Raw genomic sequence first — 20583 nt, forward strand, 5'->3', positions numbered from 1 at the left:
CCCCGCGGCCCTCCCAAAAAAAAAAAAAAATTAAAAAAAAAAAAAAAAAAAAAAAAAAGAACAGGAATTAAAAGTGTTAAAATATCAAAAAGGCAGTTCAGAGAAAGAAAAAAATTATATATGAGATTAAGTTAATCAGACGCAGATGAAGGAACAAACTACTGAACTGACAGGTAGACCTAGAGGTATTATCTGGAGGACAGAATAGAGAGACAAGAGATAGAAACTACAAAAACCGTTTCATTGAACATATCAAATTTCTTGATTAGAGCTTATTATAGCCATATTAAGTCATTTTAGAAGCTTCTTGAAAATCATTACAGCACTTCCTTTTTAAATGTGCATGACTGAATTTGTACTAACCCACCTGAGACAGATCTCCACCTCTTAGGTAAGGAAAGGCTCTATCCAAAGAACACGCTGAAAACATCTTCGTTTTGCTCACCTTCATCTTAGCATTTCAAAACATGTAATCATTCAGACCACGAACATACTAATTTCAAAGTCTTCATTAAAACTCTCTCCCAAATTGAGCAAAGAAAGCTAGGCATTCTTATACCATAGAAAGCTACGGCTTAAACAATGATTTAGCTTTCCAAGAAGCTTTAAGTGAGGATGACAAAATGTTCACTGAAAGATACATTTATAAAACACTATACAATTTTGTTAAAAACTTTACGGTACTCTGTGATTATCAACTAAATGGCCTAAAATTTCAAACTATATCTCAAGTAGCTAAGAGGCAAATAAAGTACTTTTTTTTGAGATTTTGAGATGACCAAAAAGTATCTTACATTAACTAACTGATCCAGTCTCTAAACTATTTATATTTAACATATGAAATATATGTAATATGGGGAAAAAAAGAACTTACTGAAAAATCTCAAAAGAATAAGGTCTACTGGATTTCATTCATCTCGTTATCAAACCTGATTGTTGTATTACAGATATAAAAATACAGACATTCAAATCCTTTGATCAGTAAGAGACAATAAGGGTGCGTCTTTCCAATAGAGGTATTAAGACCAAGAATTTAAAGTAGACAAAATCAATACTCTACCATCATCTCTGCTAGGTAACTGCTCAGAGATAGAGCCTGAAGAATCTTTTCTGATCACTGATCTTTTGGTTTTTCCTTGCCCAGTTCGACTTCTTTGCCGGACCATAAATCCACCAATACCTATCCAAAAAAGAAATTGGTAAACTGATAAATAATTTTAATTTCTCCCTGTATTTCCATAGTATATAAGATGAAATTCCTTGTCTTAGTGAAGCATTCCCCAACTTAATCTAGGATAACTTAAGTCAACAATCTTGTTTTAATTCAAAACAGAAGGTTGGAAACAAGCAAAATCAAAATAAGTCAAATAAGTTATTATCATGAATCCAATAGGAATTACAACTTGCTAGAGTACAGAAGGAGTTGCATGCATTTCTTCTTCTAAACAATGTCAGAGTAAACATTCAACAGTAAATTGTACATGTTTATTTAACAAGTATTTGTAACACATACATCAAAACTATGTGCATATCAGTTGGATAATAATTTGTACATTATTGGATGATAGAAGATAGAAAATAGGGACCAGCAGTTAGTGCAATGGCTATGTCGCTGGACTCCCATGTAGCTGACTGCTGTTCGAGTCCCGAACCCAGTGGCTTAAACTCACGCCGGGCGCATGTGCGTGCATGCCCAAGATCCCGAGAGGACAATGGAGAAGAAGGGATTGCGGCGTGGCCATCTCCCCTGGGGGGTGATTTCTCGCTTTCTGTCTCTCTGTCTCTCTCTGACTTTCTGGTGAGTGCGCGCATCCTATAGCAAAAACCTCTCCAAAAAAAAGACAGAAAATAAACTAAATGACACAAACACTCTTTGATTAATATGACTTTAGGGGGTTGAATCTGGTTACTCTATATTATCAAGGCCTTAAGACACAAAACACAGAAGTTTGAAGTTAGAACAGTATCTGGAGCCAGACTATGTAATTTTGCTTACTAACTACATTTAGGAAATTTAATATCTCAGTGCCTTATTTCACTCACTGGAAAAATAATATATAGCATCTCCTCATATATCTGTTATAAGGGTAACTTAATATATGTAAAATGTTTAGAACAGTTCCTTGAACACTGTCAACACTATCAATTTCTGACAAATGATAATTATCTACTAATATACTTTGTGATCTAATGAGCCCCCTGAATTAAAGGAATGATTTTCAATTAAGGCAGAGGAAATAAAAAAAAAAAAGACAAAACAAAATAGTACAAGTTCCTACAAGAAATTTTCAATATCTAAAAAGAAAGTGTACTTATACTCATAATTAAGGGATCAGCAGTTAGCGTAATGGCTATGTCACTGAACTCCCATGTAGTCGACTGCAGTTTGAGCCCTGGACCTGGTGGCTTAAACTCATGCCAGGCGCATGTGCGTGCGTGCTCAAGATCCCAAGAGGAGAATGGAGGAGAAGGAATTGCGGCGTGGCCATCCCCCGGGGGGTGATTTCTCACTTTCTGTCTCTCTGTCTCTTTCTGGCAAGTGCACGCGCCCTATAGCAAAAATCTATAAAAAAAAAAAAAAAGACTCATAATTAAGAAGAAATAAAAATTATTTTCATAAAATGGTTTGGATGAAACTAATCTTAGGCCCAATGTGGCCCATCTATAATGAAGGTTACCTTTTAAGGTCTTGCAGAAGAAAAATGCAATGAGAAAGTTCTTCCTTGTGTATAAAAAGGAATCTACATTACCTTATCAATAAAACATAAGCAATTAAGAAGAATAAAGAACGTAGTGACCTGGGGGCCAGCAGATGGCATGCCAGTTAAGCTGCTGGATTCCACATGGTTGACTCTGCAGTTCTATAGTCCTGGACCTGGGGGGCTTGAAGAACATATCGGGCATGTGTGTGTATGTGCCTAAAATCCTGAGAGAACAGCTTGCCTATTCTTCCTGGCGTGGGTTCTCACTTTCTCTCCCTCTCTGTGTCTCTCTGGCGAGCACATGCATCCTACAACAAAAAAAGTTTAAAAAGAATGTATTGATCCAATTAAATACCTCACAGACTAGTAAATAGACATTACTAAATTGTCTAAAGAAAGTGTACAACCTCTGTATTGTGACATTTTCATAATTTTTTTTTCAGTAAGGTAAATAAAATTTGACAAGCAAGGCAGCTTTCTCTCTCTACCACCAAGGCAGACAGCTAATGAGAGAATGTTTCATCAGCCATAGTACAAACTAGGCTACCCATTCTTGGAGGCTTACGAACCCCGGTCTTGTTCACCTTCACACCATACATGTACTGGCATGCCTACATAAATGCTGAAATAAGGTTTGAAAACCATAAAACTATGAAAAAGTGAATGCTGAAAGTTAAAGGAACTGCAGAAGTACATATTAAGAGGAAATAATGCATATTCATACAATTCAGCTCTTTAATTTATACACACAAGTTTAAACAGTTGTTATTATAAGGGGGTTGAATCTGGTTACTCTATATTATCAAGGCCTTAAGACACAAAACACAGAAGTTTGAAGTTAGAACAGTATCTGGAGCCAGACTATGTAATTTTGCTTACTAACTACATTTAGGAAATTTAATATCTCAGTGCCTTATTTCACTCACTGGAAAAATAATATATAGCATCTCCTCATATATCTGTTATAAGGGTAACTTAATATATGTAAAATGTTTAGAACAGTTCCTTGAACACTGTCAACACTATCAATTTCTGACAAATGATAATTATCTACTAATATACTTTGTGATCTAATGAGCCCCCTGAATTAAAGGAATGATTTTCAATTAAGGCAGAGGAAATAAAAAAAAAAAAGACAAAACAAAATAGTACAAGTTCCTACAAGAAATTTTCAATATCTAAAAAGAAAGTGTACTTATACTCATAATTAAGGGATCAGCAGTTAGCGTAATGGCTATGTCACTGAACTCCCATGTAGTCGACTGCAGTTTGAGCCCTGGACCTGGTGGCTTAAACTCATGCCAGGCGCATGTGCGTGCGTGCTCAAGATCCCAAGAGGAGAATGGAGGAGAAGGAATTGCGGCGTGGCCATCCCCCGGGGGGTGATTTCTCACTTTCTGTCTCTCTGTCTCTTTCTGGCAAGTGCACGCGCCCTATAGCAAAAATCTATAAAAAAAAAAAAAAAGACTCATAATTAAGAAGAAATAAAAATTATTTTCATAAAATGGTTTGGTTGAAACTAATCTTAGGCCCAATGTGGCCCATCTATAATGAAGGTTACCTTTTAAGGTCTTGCAGAAGAAAAATGCAATGAGAAAGTTCTTCCTTGTGTATAAAAAGGAATCTACATTACCTTATCAATAAAACATAAGCAATTAAGAAGAATAAAGAACGTAGTGACCTGGGGGCCAGCAGATGGCATGCCAGTTAAGCTGCTGGATTCCACATGGTTGACTCTGCAGTTCTATAGTCCTGGACCTGGGGGGCTTGAAGAACATATCGGGCATGTGTGTGTATGTGCCTAAAATCCTGAGAGAACAGCTTGCCTATTCTTCCTGGCGTGGGTTCTCACTTTCTCTCCCTCTCTGTGTCTCTCTGGCGAGCACATGCATCCTACAACAAAAAAAGTTTAAAAAGAATGTATTGATCCAATTAAATACCTCACAGACTAGTAAATAGACATTACTAAATTGTCTAAAGAAAGTGTACAACCTCTGTATTGTGACATTTTCATAATTTTTTTTTCAGTAAGGTAAATAAAATTTGACAAGCAAGGCAGCTTTCTCTCTCTACCACCAAGGCAGACAGCTAATGAGAGAATGTTTCATCAGCCATAGTACAAACTAGGCTACCCATTCTTGGAGGCTTACGAACCCCGGTCTTGTTCACCTTCACACCATACATGTACTGGCATGCCTACATAAATGCTGAAATAAGGTTTGAAAACCATAAAACTATGAAAAAGTGAATGCTGAAAGTTAAAGGAACTGCAGAAGTACATATTAAGAGGAAATAATGCATATTCATACAATTCAGCTCTTTAATTTATACACACAAGTTTAAACAGTTGTTATTATATTTGATCTGGATCATCCTGTTAAAAATGAAGTCCTCAATGATGAATTTCCTTGAATTACCTAAGCTCTGGCTATGTCACAATGCCTTGTTCAGGTACTATACCTGGTCTATACGGTTTCCTTTTTCGCTTTTTGACACCCTCTGTTCCTTCTACCCCTTTAGTTTCATCATCCACAACTTCCCGCTCTGGACTAGATTCTGATTTTCCATCACAATCCATAAGTTCTCCTTCTGGAAAAAAAAAAAAAGTAAAATTGCAGATAAAAATTGGAAAAATCTATCAAATACAGAATCCCTACACAATGCCAAATACGAAACAGAGAACAGAGCGGTTGCTGAGCCATTCTAATCACGCATCCCGTGATAGGGGAAGTACAGAGAGACGGAATAGGCCCCAACTGAGACCCTGATCGAGAAAACGTTCACACACTGAAGGTTTACAATGAACATGTACAAATACAAATGTACCTCCATGTACCAGTGACAGTTCTTCCAATTCCAGAATGCCTGGATCAGGTTACACTCTAACCTGAACCTGGTGCCCACGTGTGTGGCAAGGGAAAAGGCTTGTGCTGATAACCAACACACTCAGGGGTCCAGCCCTCTGAATTTCCCCACGGGGGACCTTCAAAGAGATGGTGCTCCTAGAGATTTTAATAAAGTAGGTCTTTTTAAAAAGATACGGGAAAGGAAGAAAACCTGAAAGGCAAGGTCTACAAACACTTTTAGGAAAGGCAAGTGTGACCTACCACTAAGACACATTTGAAAAGTTGCTCCACGTGCTTCAGTGCTATGTGGGTAGTCCTGGAACAGAGGTTAGTATTACCTCGACTATCGTCCATTTCACCGTCCCTTGAATGCTCTGATTGCATGTCTGGAGGGGTCTGAAGGACAGCCACACTATTCTGATTAATAATCTTTAATTTCAATTTTGGTTTTGACCGTTTTCTTCTTGGAACTGTAACTGTGAGGCTCTGTAACTGAGTCATCCCTGATTCAGTCAAACATACACCATCCTGGGTGTAGGTTTTGGGTGGATCTAAAATGATAAAATCCCAAGACACAAATTTAAACTCTCATCTTAACTTTGACAAATAAATTGTTATTCTTAAGTGCTATGTCAAGGGAATGTGAGTATAGATTTATACAACAATTGTCTATAAAACACACACAACATATTTAACTTAATGATACCAAATTAAAACTAGAAATAATTTGCCAAACTTTCTTAGACTACAGGCAGAAAGGCTGCATATTTTTTTTAAAAAAATAGCCTTCCTGGCATTTCTATTTTCATCTATTAACATAAAGATTTAGAAAGAAAGTACTGAAGCTCAGAGAAATATTTCAGGCTACTCAAGTATGTATAAGCCTCTTCCTAGAAAAGACCAAAAAATAAGGGTCAAATTATATAAAAGAAACAAAAATACTCCAGTTCATTTGGAAACCAAAGTATTAATACAATCACTTAAAGAAAATAAGTACTTATAGTAAATATAAGCCCAATAGATTTAACTTTTAAATGTACAAAACTATCGTTCACTAGAATAAATCTGTCTGTCCAAATGTTTTTATATCAGATGATACTAAATTGAAGCAGTCCATTGAGTAATTGTTTAATAAAAGTGTCATATTAAACACCATTCTAGGTTGAACGATGACAGGAAAAAACAGTAAGAGACTGGATTAATTGCAAACGAATCTGTCAGCTAGGTCTTATCTTCTGCCAACTGGTAACTAAGCACAGGAACGCATCAAAGAAGCTGAAGCAAATATGGCAATACTGGTCACTCTAGGAACTGTTATTTCCACTCCCAACTTGCTGAAATCTGTAGGAATACTGTCTCAGTAAAACTGAGTAAGATACACATTTTATAGATCCCATATTCTACATTATAGAAATGATTATCAACATTAGTAAACTGGCAATGAATACTGATATGACTACAGCAGGTTCCACATAATGTGGCAAGCCCGTGATATAAAAGTTAAGCATTTCTATGCTTTTCTAAAGAATAATCAATGAAGCATTTCAAAGCATTTCTAAATTTACCTAGCTCTTTTACTTTTGTGACAATCTGTGCTACGAGTGAAGATTCACAGCAGTCTGAGGAAGGCACTGAAATGGAAAAAAAAAAAATCCAGGTCATTTTTTCAGAAGGTGACATGTACCAATATTTACCAACTTTATTGAAATAAATGCTTGAACACTAAATAGAGTTAAAAGTGGTTTTTAAAGTAACAACAAATGTAGCAGGTAGACTTGAAGGAAATGCACAGGAAGGAAGGAGAAGCTGCGAAGGTGAAGATGGGTGTACGGGGTCTCTCCGCATTGCAACAACCACGGCGTCGTGTTCCTTGAAAAGTCCTCTTACATTTAAAATGTAAGCTTCCTATTCTCCCTTTATGTGAACTGTCCTAACACATCATCTTGGCATCCTAAGAATTAATTTACAAGGAAAAATAATTGACTTTTTCATGCAACACTTGTCCAAAAATAGCACCATGGAGACCACAAGGAAGCAGCTGCCCCCCCTACCCCGTGAGGGCCTGCCCCCCGCTGAGGGCCCACAGGGTGCACATGAGCAGCTGAGCCCTGAGCTAGCGGGAGTCATCTCTTACCGTTTGAGGCAGGCATGTAGGGTCTGCACATGCTACAGTCAAAACCAATGTCTGCTACATTCTCCACTTCCTCCTCAGTACTTAAGTTTTGACAAACTGCATGCATCCATCTGAAAAGATCACATTTGCACTTTTAACAAACTGAATACGCTAAGAACAATTTCCTTTTAAAAGCTGCAACAGGAGCCCACAGTCCTCAAATGTTGAAGCCCTCATCCCCGCCCCAGCTCCTCCTAACCTGCCCATCTAATCCTCTTCTCCGAACTATCCTTACTGACCCACAGAAATGTCCGCAGAGACACGAAGGAAAGAAAAAGGAGGAGAACAAGCAAGAGGGAGGAAGAACACACTGTGCACGTGGGATGGGACCATCACGTTAGGGTCACACATTCCGTATGGTAATCACAGAGAACAGGAAGCCAGTCACAGCAAGCACGGGCTTCAGCAGACTGCCATGGCCGAGTGTGCGGGCATGCCTCGAGATACCCTTCCTGTGACTCAGGCAGGACCTGCGTGAAGGGCTGTTACGTGGTAACGAGGAAATAAAGCTAATTTGCCTTGAAACAAGAACTCTCCAGGCTGAGTCCTAACAGCACTGCACGACTGATGAAATAAAACAGTTAATATCACGTGTACAGTGTTTAACTGCTAACAGAGAACAGTAATACAGCAAAAAACACACCTTCTTTTTCTTTTTTTAAAAAGAGATTTTTGATATATGGCCCCTGTGCTCGCCAGAAAGACAGAAAGCGAGAAATCACCCCCCAGGGGGGACTGCCATGCCACAATCCCTTCCCTTCCACTCTCCTCTCAGGACTTTGGGCACATACACGCGTGCCTAGCGTGAGTTTTAAGCCGCCAGGTCTGGCACTTGAACCACCGTCAACTATGTGGGAGTCTAGCAACATAACCATTGCGCCACCTGCTGTTCCCCAAAGGAAACATTCTCAATTTTGAAGGGGCATGCATACCACTTAGGGAAGGAGGGAGATGCTGTCTCTGATACCTCCATATCTAGTATGTAGAGCTAGAAGAAAATGTTGGTTAAGAAAAGTGCAACGTGCGAAGTCCCTTTCAGAATCTAACACAGGGCTGAGAAAGCCTTGTAGGAACATGCGTATACAGCCGTCTCCCTGTAGCCACAAGTGCTGCTTCCGCCAGTTTCTGTTACCCACAATATGAAAACAGATGAGTTGAAACATTAGGGTATTCTGAGAGAGACCACACTCACTTAACTTTTATTATAACATATAGTTGTAATTATTCCACTTCATTATCGCTGTCGTTAATCTCTTACTGTGCCTCATTTATGAGTTAAGTTTTATGACAGTATGTATGTACAGGGGAAAATACACAGCACATGTAACATTAGACACTACCCAAGGTTTTAGGCCCCCACCAGATGTCTTGGAATGTAACCCCCCTGCAGATAAGGTGTGACTCCATATGCACAAAATATTCTCAAAGGACCGAATTTCAAGAAATTCATAAACTGTTAAAAAAGTCTCAAGTTAAAAATTTAGTCTGGAATTGAGAATTCAAAACAGGAAACCACTTTGATAAGTTTCTAGCTAAAAATATAGAAAGAAAAAACATTTAGTTCTTTAAATTATCATTGAGGAAATTTATTTTCCAATTTCTTTTCACTATATTCGAGAAAGGATTGCAAAAGGTTTTTGTTTGTTTGTTTGTTTTTTAAGAAAAAGCACAATACCTATCGCACTGTCTACACTGCAGAATGAGATCTTCTTCTCTGTAGCTGCGACAGCAGACCGGGCAGGAAGACAAGCTTGCACAAGGCGCACACTGAGTGTAATTGTTCTGCCACTCACATCGGGGGCCTGCAGACGTCGCTCCACAGTGCCTGCACCAAACACACCTGGAATCCAAGCCCCCCCCAAAGTCTGTGTTATTTACTTGGTTACTAATGCCAGATGTGAGCAGGACAGGAGGGAAGCATTTAGCGTGGAAGTGAACTTTTTCTGGTCAGTGACACCTACCAATGGTAAGTGTGCACTACGTGATTAAACAGATGTGGCTAATCTTTACAACTCAAGTGGCACGGGGAAGTTAGGAACGTGAGAGACTAACGCCATGACCACAGACATCAATCCTGGAGTACCATTTGCACTTCCAGCCTCCTTTGGGAACTGTCTGCAGTGGAGGATCCAGGCAGTAGGTGTGGTAACTTATGTCACAATCATCACACAGAAGGAGTCTTCCAGGATCGGTGGCCTTCCCGCAGGCTTCGCACACAGTGCACTCGAGACACCGCCAGCCTTTGCTCAGAACCACTTTAGTGATCTGCAAAAGAAACAAGCAGGTCATGTGGCTTACAAATTCGCCTCCATCTCATTTTGCATGACTGTACTATATAAACTAACAATGTGCTTATGGACCTAGCAGCAGCAAAGAGGCAGGCAACTACCATCTGTCAGGCACCTCCTGTGGCCCTATGCTGGTGAGGCATGCTCACGCCTCGAGAAACTGACCTACTGAGCAGGTTAATACAAACAGGCATCGTTTTCAAGAACTCGGAGAAGCTGACACATTAGTGTTGATAAAGGATTTGAAAGCACATCAACAAACTCCATTTATGGCACTTGCATTGATTTCATGCTCCTGACACTTGTGAACATGTCATAGGGACTCAGATATTAAAATCAACAGGAAAAATACAAAAGAAATTAAGATAAAACATAAGGGGCCGGCAGGTGGTGTGGTGGTTAAAGGGGCTGGACTCCCACATGGCTGAGCGCAGTTGAAGACCTAGACCTGGTGGCTTGCTTTCTCGCTTTCCCTTTCTCTCTCTGTCTCTGGTCAAATTAAAAATAATACTAACAGATGGAATTAAATAAATAAATAAATCTTATTTTTAAAAAAAAAAGGTAAAAGCCTAAGCTCCCAGGACCACGTTGGAATCTTGGAAGGTTTACAGGCTACTGGGCTGGGACTTGAAGTTCGATGTTACCTTCCCTATTTATCCTCCTTGGTCCCAAAGAACTAAACTAGAAAACTTAAGCAGCTCTGTATTCCTGATAAACTCCTCGAAGAAGAAACTCCAAGGAGTACTGAGTCTGGGACCAGCGTGGCACCACGGGCGGGGGGTGCCGGGGCACAGTGCTGGAGGCCATGTGGGAAGGCTGGACCGTGGACAGCTGCAGGGCTCTGGAGTTTGCAGAGTGAAGACCATGCAGGTGGTACGTGCTTTTCTCTCTCTCTGGAAATAAAACTTTTAAAAAAGTTTCTGAACCTTCTTAAACATTTCAAAAGATTAGTGTCTACAGATACAAAGAACCACAAAGTGCCTGAAATAGCGAGCAAATGAGGTACAGAGTTCAGATCACGAGGAATGAGAATGTGTAAGAGCTGCCAGAGAGGAAAATAAAAGGGAGAAATCCAAAGGCAAACTTCCCAACTCTGGATCTAGAAGAGTGTATCTGTTTCTAAATTCTTTAGGAAACACTTTACGAATGTGCCCTCAGCAGAGGGAGACCCCATAGTGAGAAGTGCCCTAAGAGGCGTGGTCATGCCTCAATTGTGGCCTTCCAAGTGTGGCTCTTAACCCAGCTAAAAAAGTGTGAAGGGCGGACGCCTTGTAGATATAAGAGGACTCACATTTCAGCTCCCGCTTACTCCTAACGAAGGTACCAAGAGATGAGTGGGACAGAACGAGGACACATATCAAGAAAAGGAAGACATGGCAGTGACTCCAACAAAGGTTATCAGCCCAAGGAAGTTCAAGGCTGAGAGCTGACCAACAGACATGGGAAACACGGGCATGGGTGAGAGCAGAAAAACGGGAAGCCCAGGAAGAAGTAGAACTCTTCCAAGAAAAGAAGACATTTGATATAATCTGAAGTGATTGTGCTTCCACGGGAGGTAAAAACAACAAAAATGAATCAAGACTAATGAGTCTTCTTCTTGCTACTAAAAATGCCACAGGAGACCAGCAGACGGCATAACGGTTAGGTCACTAGACTCCTACATAGTCGACCGCAGTGTTGAGTCCCAGACTTGGGGGCTTAAAACATACTGGGTGCGTGTGTGTACGTGCCCAAAGCCCGAGAGGAGAATAAGGAGAAGGGACTGCGGCGTGGCATCCCCCCGAGGGGTGATTTCTCACTTTCTGTCTGTCTCTCCAGTGAGTGTACATGCCCTGAAAGCAAAAATCTCTCTTAAAAAAAAAAAATCCTCAGAAAACCAAGTCTAATACACTATTTTAATCTGCAATGACCACTTAGTCACAGTTGACATTTTATTACTTTTACTAAATGTGGTAATCTGACTCTATGGGGAGGATGCTGGGAAAAGGCAGGGGGTTATTTTAAGAGCTAAACTGGAATTTACTTATGGGAAGAGGTCAACAAAATCCAACATTGCTAAAGCAGTAGCACGAGCTTATTATCTAAAACTATAAAGCTAACTATTATACAAGACATACCTGATAGGATTAAAAGTGACCCCCTCTGGGCCCTACAAGAGGAGCCAACAGGTGGTGTGGTGGTTAAGGTTCTGGACTCTCCACAATGGCTGACCACGGTTCGAATCCTACACCTGGCAGCTTGAAAATCACATTGGGTGTGTGTGCATGTGTTCCCGAAATCCCAAGAGTAGAATGGATTACAGTGTGGCCATGCCCACTGGGGGGGGGGGATGGTTTCTCACTTTTCTCTCACTGTCTTTCTATGGGAAGAGCATGCGCCATGCGGTGCAACAAGAAAAATGTGGCTGAGTGGTCATCTCAGATGGAGGGGGGAATAAGACAGGGCGGGTTGTTCATTATGAAGTTTTCAATGTCACGTGATTTTCTAAGGATGTGTACTTGTCATTCCGCTTAACCTACTGATTTTTTAAAACTAGGATTAGATTACAAAGTTATATTATTTACTCAAAGGGAGGAAAGGGCCTAGGGTGGAAGAAGCAGGGTGGCTGACTGCAGTAGTGAGCAAACGTCCTGTAAAGAACCAGACGGCAAATATTCTAGGCTGCTGTGGCCATGATGGCTGTGCCAACACGCAGCTGTGCTACTGCAGTGAACGAGCAGCTACAGAGAACACAACAAAAGAGCACGGCTGTGTATCAATACAAGTTCGTTTGCAAAGAGAGGCAGCAGGCCAGGTTTGCCCCGTGGGCCATGGTTTGCGAACCCTGGCTCAGAAGAGACGCAGAGGGCCTAGAGGAGGAGCAGACAGATCTAAGGCGCTCGGCAGCAGAGGGTCGCATCCCTGCCTTTGCTTCATTTCTGTATCTTTCCACGCACACACACATGCCTTCACCCCTGCATCTTCTCACTTCACAGATACTTACCCTGTGGCCCCTTACAGCCCGACTCTCACAGGCTCTGTCTCCATCTACTCTTTCACACGCTGCTTCCCGGTCTCCATGGCCACTCCACCGAAACCGTGCAAGTTACCCAGTCGAGACTCTGACTCTGGGATCTAGTCACACCTTGGTGTTTGTGTTACCCTTCTGCAATATTTCGACACGTGAACATTTTTTCCCTTTTGACCTTTCTCTTACCCTAGACATTAGGGTTTAATTATCAATTCATTTTCCCGCTGTGAAACTGGCTCAGCGAAGGTTTCTGAGAGTTCTTTTAAGCAGGGTGCTGTCCAGGACTCATACGGTACCAGGTGGAAATCACAGCCACCGGGCCAGTCTTTTCCCCATCATCAGGGACTAGGAGATGGGGCAAGATGTGTCCAACTGCAGTTTCCCAGTCTGGACACCTCGCAACCCAGGATTATGACCTCCGAGAGGTGAGGACAGGCAGGCCTGACCTGTGCTCTCTGCCTGTGGCCAGCACCCAGAATGCAGGAGCAGACACCCCGGGGCAGAATACAATGGCCCTCTGAGCTGAGGAGAGGCTGCGGGAGCAGGAATTTGCAGGTCAGAGGACCGGAAAGGAAGCCGCAATGAGCAAGAGCTCAGAAGTCCACACAGTCCCGAGTCACTGTCACTGGCTGACACCACGCTGCACATCCCCCAGGCTATAAATAAGAGTCCACCACCAGGGCAAATACCAACTGGGAATTTGTGACCTGAGCAACTGCCAGGGCCAACATAGGCTGGAAGATATGACTCCCAAGCAGTCACAGTGTAGACACTGGATAACAGGGGTAGGATCCTGCAAATGCCCCAGAAGCCTTCAACTAGCACTTGGTAAGCTAGCACTACAACGGCAGTTCTCAACGTTCAGCCTAGAGGGGCCAGCAGCTGGCATGGTGGTTGGGGCACTGGACTCCCACACGGCCAGCCGTGGTTTGAGACCTGGGCCTGGACTCCCACATGGTCAGCCGCAGTCTGAGTCCTGGACCTGGTGGCTTGCTTTCTCACTCCCTCAACCCTCTGGTAGGTACACATCCCTAGAGCAAACATACATACATAAAATAAATACTTTTTTGAAAAGGCACAGTCTAGAGAACCCCAGAGGGTGTGTGAGGTCAAAGGGATTTCTACGGTTATTCAGGTAGAATCCGTCCTCTCACTTTAATGCCCTCCGAGTGTGCCGTGGTTCTGAGCGGCGACACATAGGACGTCGCAGAACTGAGGGTACAGTGTGGACCTGTACACACTTGTGGGCCAGCATTTTTCATTTTAAGTCTCTAAAATGCTAAATCCTGATAAACAAATATTCTACAGGGTCTCTCAATAATTTCTAAGTGTGTTCAGGGCTCCAAAACCAAAAAGTTTGAGAACAGCCACCCTAAGGGGAACAATTTCCAGATCTATCCCAGAAAATTTTAAAGGAAGGTTTTTTTGTTTGTTTTTTTGTTTGTTTTTTTCTTTTTAGGATTTGTCATAAGGTGGTGAGCTCACCAGAAAGAGGTAACGTGAGCAATCACCCTCCAGGAGGATGCCACGTGGTAACCCCTCCTCCTCCCCTCTCCTCTTGGTATTTTGGGCATGCATCCTGAGGTACTGGCATGACTTCAAGCCATCAGGTCCAGGACTTGAACCACAGTGGGCCACGTGGGGATCCAGCACCTTAACGACCACACCACCTGCTGGCCCCAAAAGGAAACTCCTTAAATAAGATCCAACTTTTTCACAAAGACCTGTCACAACAAAAACAAGCGGAAACAATTCACCTGTCCCTAGTGCAAGGCTACGCTCTCACTAATGACGGGCGATGTCCTGTCCTGCCCACAGTGGCATTTGTGGTATGAAAGGAACTGTGTGCGGTTAAAAAACCACACACTTAACCCCCCACTCTGCCAGAAATGAGTTGTCTGACAGTGTACTGTCTGATCTTAACTCACTGTAGCTTCACTTATCTGTAAAATGAGAACTGAGCACTGCTGGACGAGTTAATAAAAACACGACCGTTCTGAGCAGAAGCCCTTCTGTCCCCACTTCTCTCCTGAACCGCCTTCCCAGTGCAGGTAAGGAGAGCTGTCATAGGCAGGCATCAGGCTGGCTCAGGGACCTTACATCCCATCCTGACAGATCTTCCTCCATGCCCTTGGGTAAGAAATGGAAGTATTTTGAAAACAAATTCTAACAGCAGCAGCAAAACTTAACGAGAACGTAAAGATACAAAGAGGAAAAAACTTCTGTTTGTTCTGTGCATATCTAATTCTATTTTTTTAAACCATCGATACACTGTGTGTTGTTTATAGTGAAAATATTGTGAATGACTAATTCTTAATTTTATTTATTCTTTTTTTTTTTTTTATTTTTGAGAGGGGCACGTGTGCTCACCAGACAGACAGAGACATAGAGACAGAAAGCGAGAAATCACCCCCCAGGGTGGATTGTCATGTTGCAATCCCTTCTCCTCCATTTTCCTCTCAGGATCTTGGGCATGCATGCACATGCACCCGGCGTGAGTTTTAAGCTACCAGGTCTGGGATGCGAATCGTGGTCGACTACGTGGGAGTCCAGCGACATAGCCATTACGCTAACTGCTGGTTCCCTATTTGTTCATTTTTTTATTTATTTAAGTTTGACCAGAGAGGGACAGAGATAGAGATAGAGAGAGAGAGAGAATGTGAGAAAGCAGGGAGCCAGGACAGAGACTCGAACCATGGTCAACCATGTGGGAGTCCAGCACTCTTAACTACCATGCCAACTGCTAGTCCCATGAGCAACTAATTTTAGAAAAGCACATAAAATAACTGTACTACTCTTCTATTTGAATAGGTTAAGTACAGTTTTTAACTTTGATTCCTAAAGTCAGAAACAACTTTATTACTCTAGAAAAGAACAGCAGTGTAGTTATCAGTAACAAAATCCCACAGGGTACATGATTTCTTTCTATACTGGCATTTGGGTAAATCCATGATAAAACACTGGTGTTCTGAAGGGCAGAAGAGAAACAGGTAAAAATTAGTGGTAAGGTTCAGGGTGAGCCATGACCAGAGAAGCTGAGGCAAGTATTCGTATAACCCTAGAAAGGCACTGGTCGTGGGGCACACAGAGGACCCTACTGAACAGACACACCCCGTGCTTCCTTCCAGTCCCCATTCTGCTGCTTTATTCAACTAGCAAGTTTTATTTAGACTGAGTTTTTCCCCCTAGAGGTGCATGCACTTGACAAAGACAAGAGAGAGGGTGCAGGCCCCCCAGCAGGGCACAACCATGCCACAATTCCCTTCTCTGTGTCTCTATTCTGTTAGGACTTGGGACACAAGTGCCATGTGTCCAGTGTGTTTTTTCAAGTCACCGGGGTCAGGATTCAAACCAAGCTGTTGTCCGTGTGGAATCTAGCTCCCTTAAACACTATGCCATGGGGCCAGTCCAACACTGAGCTCTTGGAAATAAATTTTAAAAAGAAAAAAAAAAAATGAGTACAACAGCTGAAGTACTGACTGAGACATGTCTGTCTTTAAATAGCCTTTGAAACGAAGTGCATGATTGCCATTTAAAGGCTCCCCTATAAGTGTCTGGAACCCAGTGCTGTGGCTCCTGGTTATTATGGAATTACATGGAGCATGACACCTGTTTGGTTTCTTTCAGCTACCAGAAGAAAACGTCTGTGTGTGTATGGGTAAAGGTTGAGAGTGAATGTGGAAGAATTACGGGCTAATGAATGTCAAGTAATCTAGTTGTTCTCAACTTTCGTTCTCAGCAAAGTGAACCACCTAAATCTAATGCCTTAGCAAGTAAGTGTACAGTCAGACTAAGGTGTCTTTCAGCTAAATGCATTTCATAAGCTTATTTTATTTCTTGGGAGAGAGAAAGAAGCAGGCAGGCACCAAGCCCATCAGGGCTCCCATACGCCCAGCCCTGGTCTGTACAACAGCCAGAGTCCCAGCCCAGCACACACAGGGAGCTCTAGTCAGGGTCAGGACACAGGACTTTCCCTCGTGAGTCCAGCCCCTCGGAGTATGGCGCTCCCACGGCACCACTGCTGCCTGCCCCCAACCCCAAACACGCGTTTTCACATTTTACATTGCTAAGAGAATGGCAGCATACTTGGTTCACATTAAGACTGTAAGTTCACAGAGAAATTTATTGAGGGAACAAGTACTTGAAAGCAGTACCTGAATGACACAGATATTGCTGCATATGTACTGTAATTATAACAAATATCTTGAATAATCGTAAGAACTAGGAGTGGCATGTACTACTCAAATCCAATCAAACCCAGTATGTTTGCTAACTCGCTGAAGTGTGTTTACCTTAATACTGACACAGTACGGATGGTAACACTGACCACACTGAGAACAAGCCAGCAGTCTTCCTTCTGCTCCTTGGCCAAAACTGCCACAGACCACACACATATCCTGAAATCGAGAACACATACACAATTTAATTGGAGAGCAAACTAAGAATACACAGATTTTACTTAAAAATACCTTCTTAACTAAAATAGCCCTACGGCTAAATGAACACCAGAGAACTTCCATGCATGTGGAATAAAGCAGAAATGAGCAAGGAGGCACTGCGGAGCAGAAGGCATGACCCGCACCTGATGCGCGGTGAACTTGTCACTGCTGGAGAACAGCACCACTGTGTTGTGCATGGAGTTCTCCTCCTCGTCCTTGCAGGATGGGGTGTCCGCGGTGGAGGCCTGCAGAAAGCAGAACGCACAGACGTGAAGCTACATCTCCAAGTGCATCACCTTCACTGCAAAGCTTTAGAAAATTCATATTCGAAATACAATTTCTGTAAAAGTCTAGACTAACAATCCCAAGTTATATTACTAATGCCAAAGCACTACCTTAAAATAATGAGTCACCTTTCTTTTTTTAAAAAAAGAGAATTTTTGCTATAGGGTGCGTGCACTAGCCAGAAAGACAGGAAGAGAAAGGCAAGAAATCAACCCCTGGGGGGATGGTCATGCCACAGTCCCTTCTCCTCTCAGGATCTGGGGCATGCATGCAAATGGGCCTAACATAGGTTTCAAGCTATGCGGTCAGGACTTAAACTTGTGGTCAGCATGTGGGAGCCCGGAGCCTGAACCACTACACTACCTACTGGCCCTAAATCATGACTTCTTTTAAATTCACTTAATTGTCTCTTTAGCATTTTAAATCCTATTATATGAGAAAGTATAAACCTGTTTTTAGTAAGACTTGATTATGCAGAAATTCTAATCAAGAAATCATAAAACTGTAACACTAAGGGACTTCAAGAAGTTCATGGAGGAATGGAATTAAATTGTTAAGTTTATTTTGGTGTAAAATGATTTTTTTAATCCATGAAAAGTTTTTCATAATATGCATTTTCCATGAACTTTGTGAGGACCCCACACATTACATGCACACACTAGTACACACACTCCCCACTCTATGTTAGTGACACTGAAGACGTGCACTGTGTTAAGCCCAAACTGCTATAAAGTAAAATATGCAATGATTTTGAGACATTGTAGCAAGCAAAAAGGAATGAAAAAACACCTCATTAATTAATTTGTATATACTACTACATATTAAAATAGTTAATATTTTGGAGATATCAGTCAAATAATAAGCATGAAAAATTAGTCTCACCTGTTCATGTTTTTAATGTGGTATATATGATTTATAAAGTCTATATAATTTTAAGTCTAAAATTATAAAAATGTAATCATAATAATTATAATAATTAACATTACCTAGACAGCATTGCTTTGGAACATAATTATTTTGAAGAATTTATCAAAAGAAAGAACTTGGTATAATTTTTTTGAGAAATTTTTTTCTATAGGGCACATGGGCTTGCTGAAGAGGCAGAGAGAGAGAGAGAAATACAGAAAGAGAAAAGTCACCCCCTGGGGGGATGGTCCCACTGCAATCCCGTCTCCTCCATTCTCCTATCGGGATTTTTTAACACAACACAAGTTTCAAGCTGCCAGGTCCAGGACTCGAATCATGGCTGGCCACGTGGTAGTCCAGTGCTTTAACCACTATGCTACCTGTTAGTCCTTGGTTATACCTGATCATATCAATGAAGTATCCCCTGGCTTGCTCACTTCCAGAGTACTTATCATGAAAGAAGTTCTAATAGCTACTATAAAAGAGAAAAGGGAGGCCAATGACCCCCCAAGTTGTAAAATACCATCCTTTTGTCTTAAAGAGAGAATATCCTACTCTGGAAAGAAAAAGTTGAAACGTAGTAAGTTAAAGTCAGCATCTGACATAATGTAATATGATTACTTTTCTCAAGGAATGTCTGAAAAATGATTCACTAATTAGAGGAATATGTTACAGTACTATTCTTTAATATAAATACATTTAAATGGATTTTTAATGGACAGTATTATTATTTTATGATAGAGTCAACAGTAAGAGTAGTTACAGTCATAAACAGTCTCAAGACTACATTGTGAAATTGTAATGAACCTAAATATTCATCACTAGTGAATGACTAGAACTATGGTAAATCCAAATTTTGGAAAGTTATACATTTAAAAAAATAGGTAAGTAGAGGGGTTGCCAGGTGGCATGGTGGTTAAAGACACTGGACTCCCATGTGGCTGACCAAGGTTCGAGTCTCAGATTTGGTAGGTTGCTTTCTCTGTTTCTCTTGTAAAATTAAAACAAATAATAATAAATAAATACTTAAATAAAATAATCCTTTAAAAAATTTTAAAAATAGGTAAGTAGAAACTTATATGGAATTCCATGTGGCATAATCAAGACACTGAGTGGAAAAATAAGCTGCAGAATAATACGTAAGGAGCAGTGCTGTGGTCTAAAAGCAGTCTTACATGTAGTCTACTGGCACAGATACGAGAATGAACTTGCAAAAAGTTCACGGAAATGCTCACTGTGAAAAAATCATGTAAGGATTTCAAAATTTTCTACACCCAAAAAAGGTCATAGAATTCTATTTTCTCATTTACTTTTTGAAGTCACCACATAATACAGTGAACCATAGAAACTACTGATTTTCCAACTCAAAAATGGTTGAATATTGGCAATTTTGTAAGTCTAATCTATCAAAAATATGTAAGCAGACCAAATGGGAACATAAAGAACAAGTACAAAATATATAGTAGTGGTAGAGTTCTCTTCAATCTACCCAGTGTTTTATTTTTTGACAGAGAAAGATATTCACATATGATTTATGTACCACAAAATCTGCTTTCTGAAATTCAAGAGAATTGCCCAAGGTGATTGATGGAAGGGGACTGACCACCCCACCACAGCAGTGAGCGCCGCCCAGCACAGTGACTGGGCTCAGACCACCGGGCTAATGCATGTCAAGCAGGTCACTAAGTACAGAACTGTGGAGATGCTAAGGTATGGCTCATGAATGGGTACTGAAATAAAAAGTGTCCAATGGGACCCCCAAAACAGAAAACTCAGACAGTATCATAGAGTAGCTCAAAGAATTGGTGCATGAACTCAATGGAGGGAGAAAGAGAGGGAGAGGAGAAAGAACCGCCCGTGGGGAATGGTCATGCCACAGCCTCATTTCTCCCTCATTCGGGGATCTGGTGCACACACACAACACGCACTTGGCT

At 41.3% G+C, this 20583-nt stretch overlaps 1 protein-coding gene across 1 annotated transcript in view; it reads right to left on the reverse strand.

The window, feature by feature from the left end:
- Window positions 1-20583, reverse strand: part of KMT2C (lysine methyltransferase 2C) — a 221622-nt gene that overhangs the window by 70363 nt on the left and 130676 nt on the right. The window contains exons 16-24 of the mRNA XM_027772541.1: window positions 17602-17703; window positions 17312-17416; window positions 9805-9986; window positions 9397-9561; window positions 7683-7792; window positions 7114-7179; window positions 5887-6099; window positions 5163-5291; window positions 1061-1180 (exon numbers count right to left, since the gene is read on the reverse strand). Of these exons, the coding sequence (XP_027628342.1) occupies window positions 1061-1180; window positions 5163-5291; window positions 5887-6099; window positions 7114-7179; window positions 7683-7792; window positions 9397-9561; window positions 9805-9986; window positions 17312-17416; window positions 17602-17703 (1192 nt within the window). The remainder of the gene's footprint in view (window positions 1-1060; window positions 1181-5162; window positions 5292-5886; window positions 6100-7113; window positions 7180-7682; window positions 7793-9396; window positions 9562-9804; window positions 9987-17311; window positions 17417-17601; window positions 17704-20583) is intronic.

This window comes from Tupaia chinensis, unplaced genomic scaffold, assembly GCF_000334495.1.
Source record: "Tupaia chinensis unplaced genomic scaffold, TupChi_1.0 Scaffold000280_1, whole genome shotgun sequence".
Taxonomy (NCBI): Eukaryota; Metazoa; Chordata; class Mammalia; order Scandentia; family Tupaiidae; genus Tupaia; species Tupaia belangeri.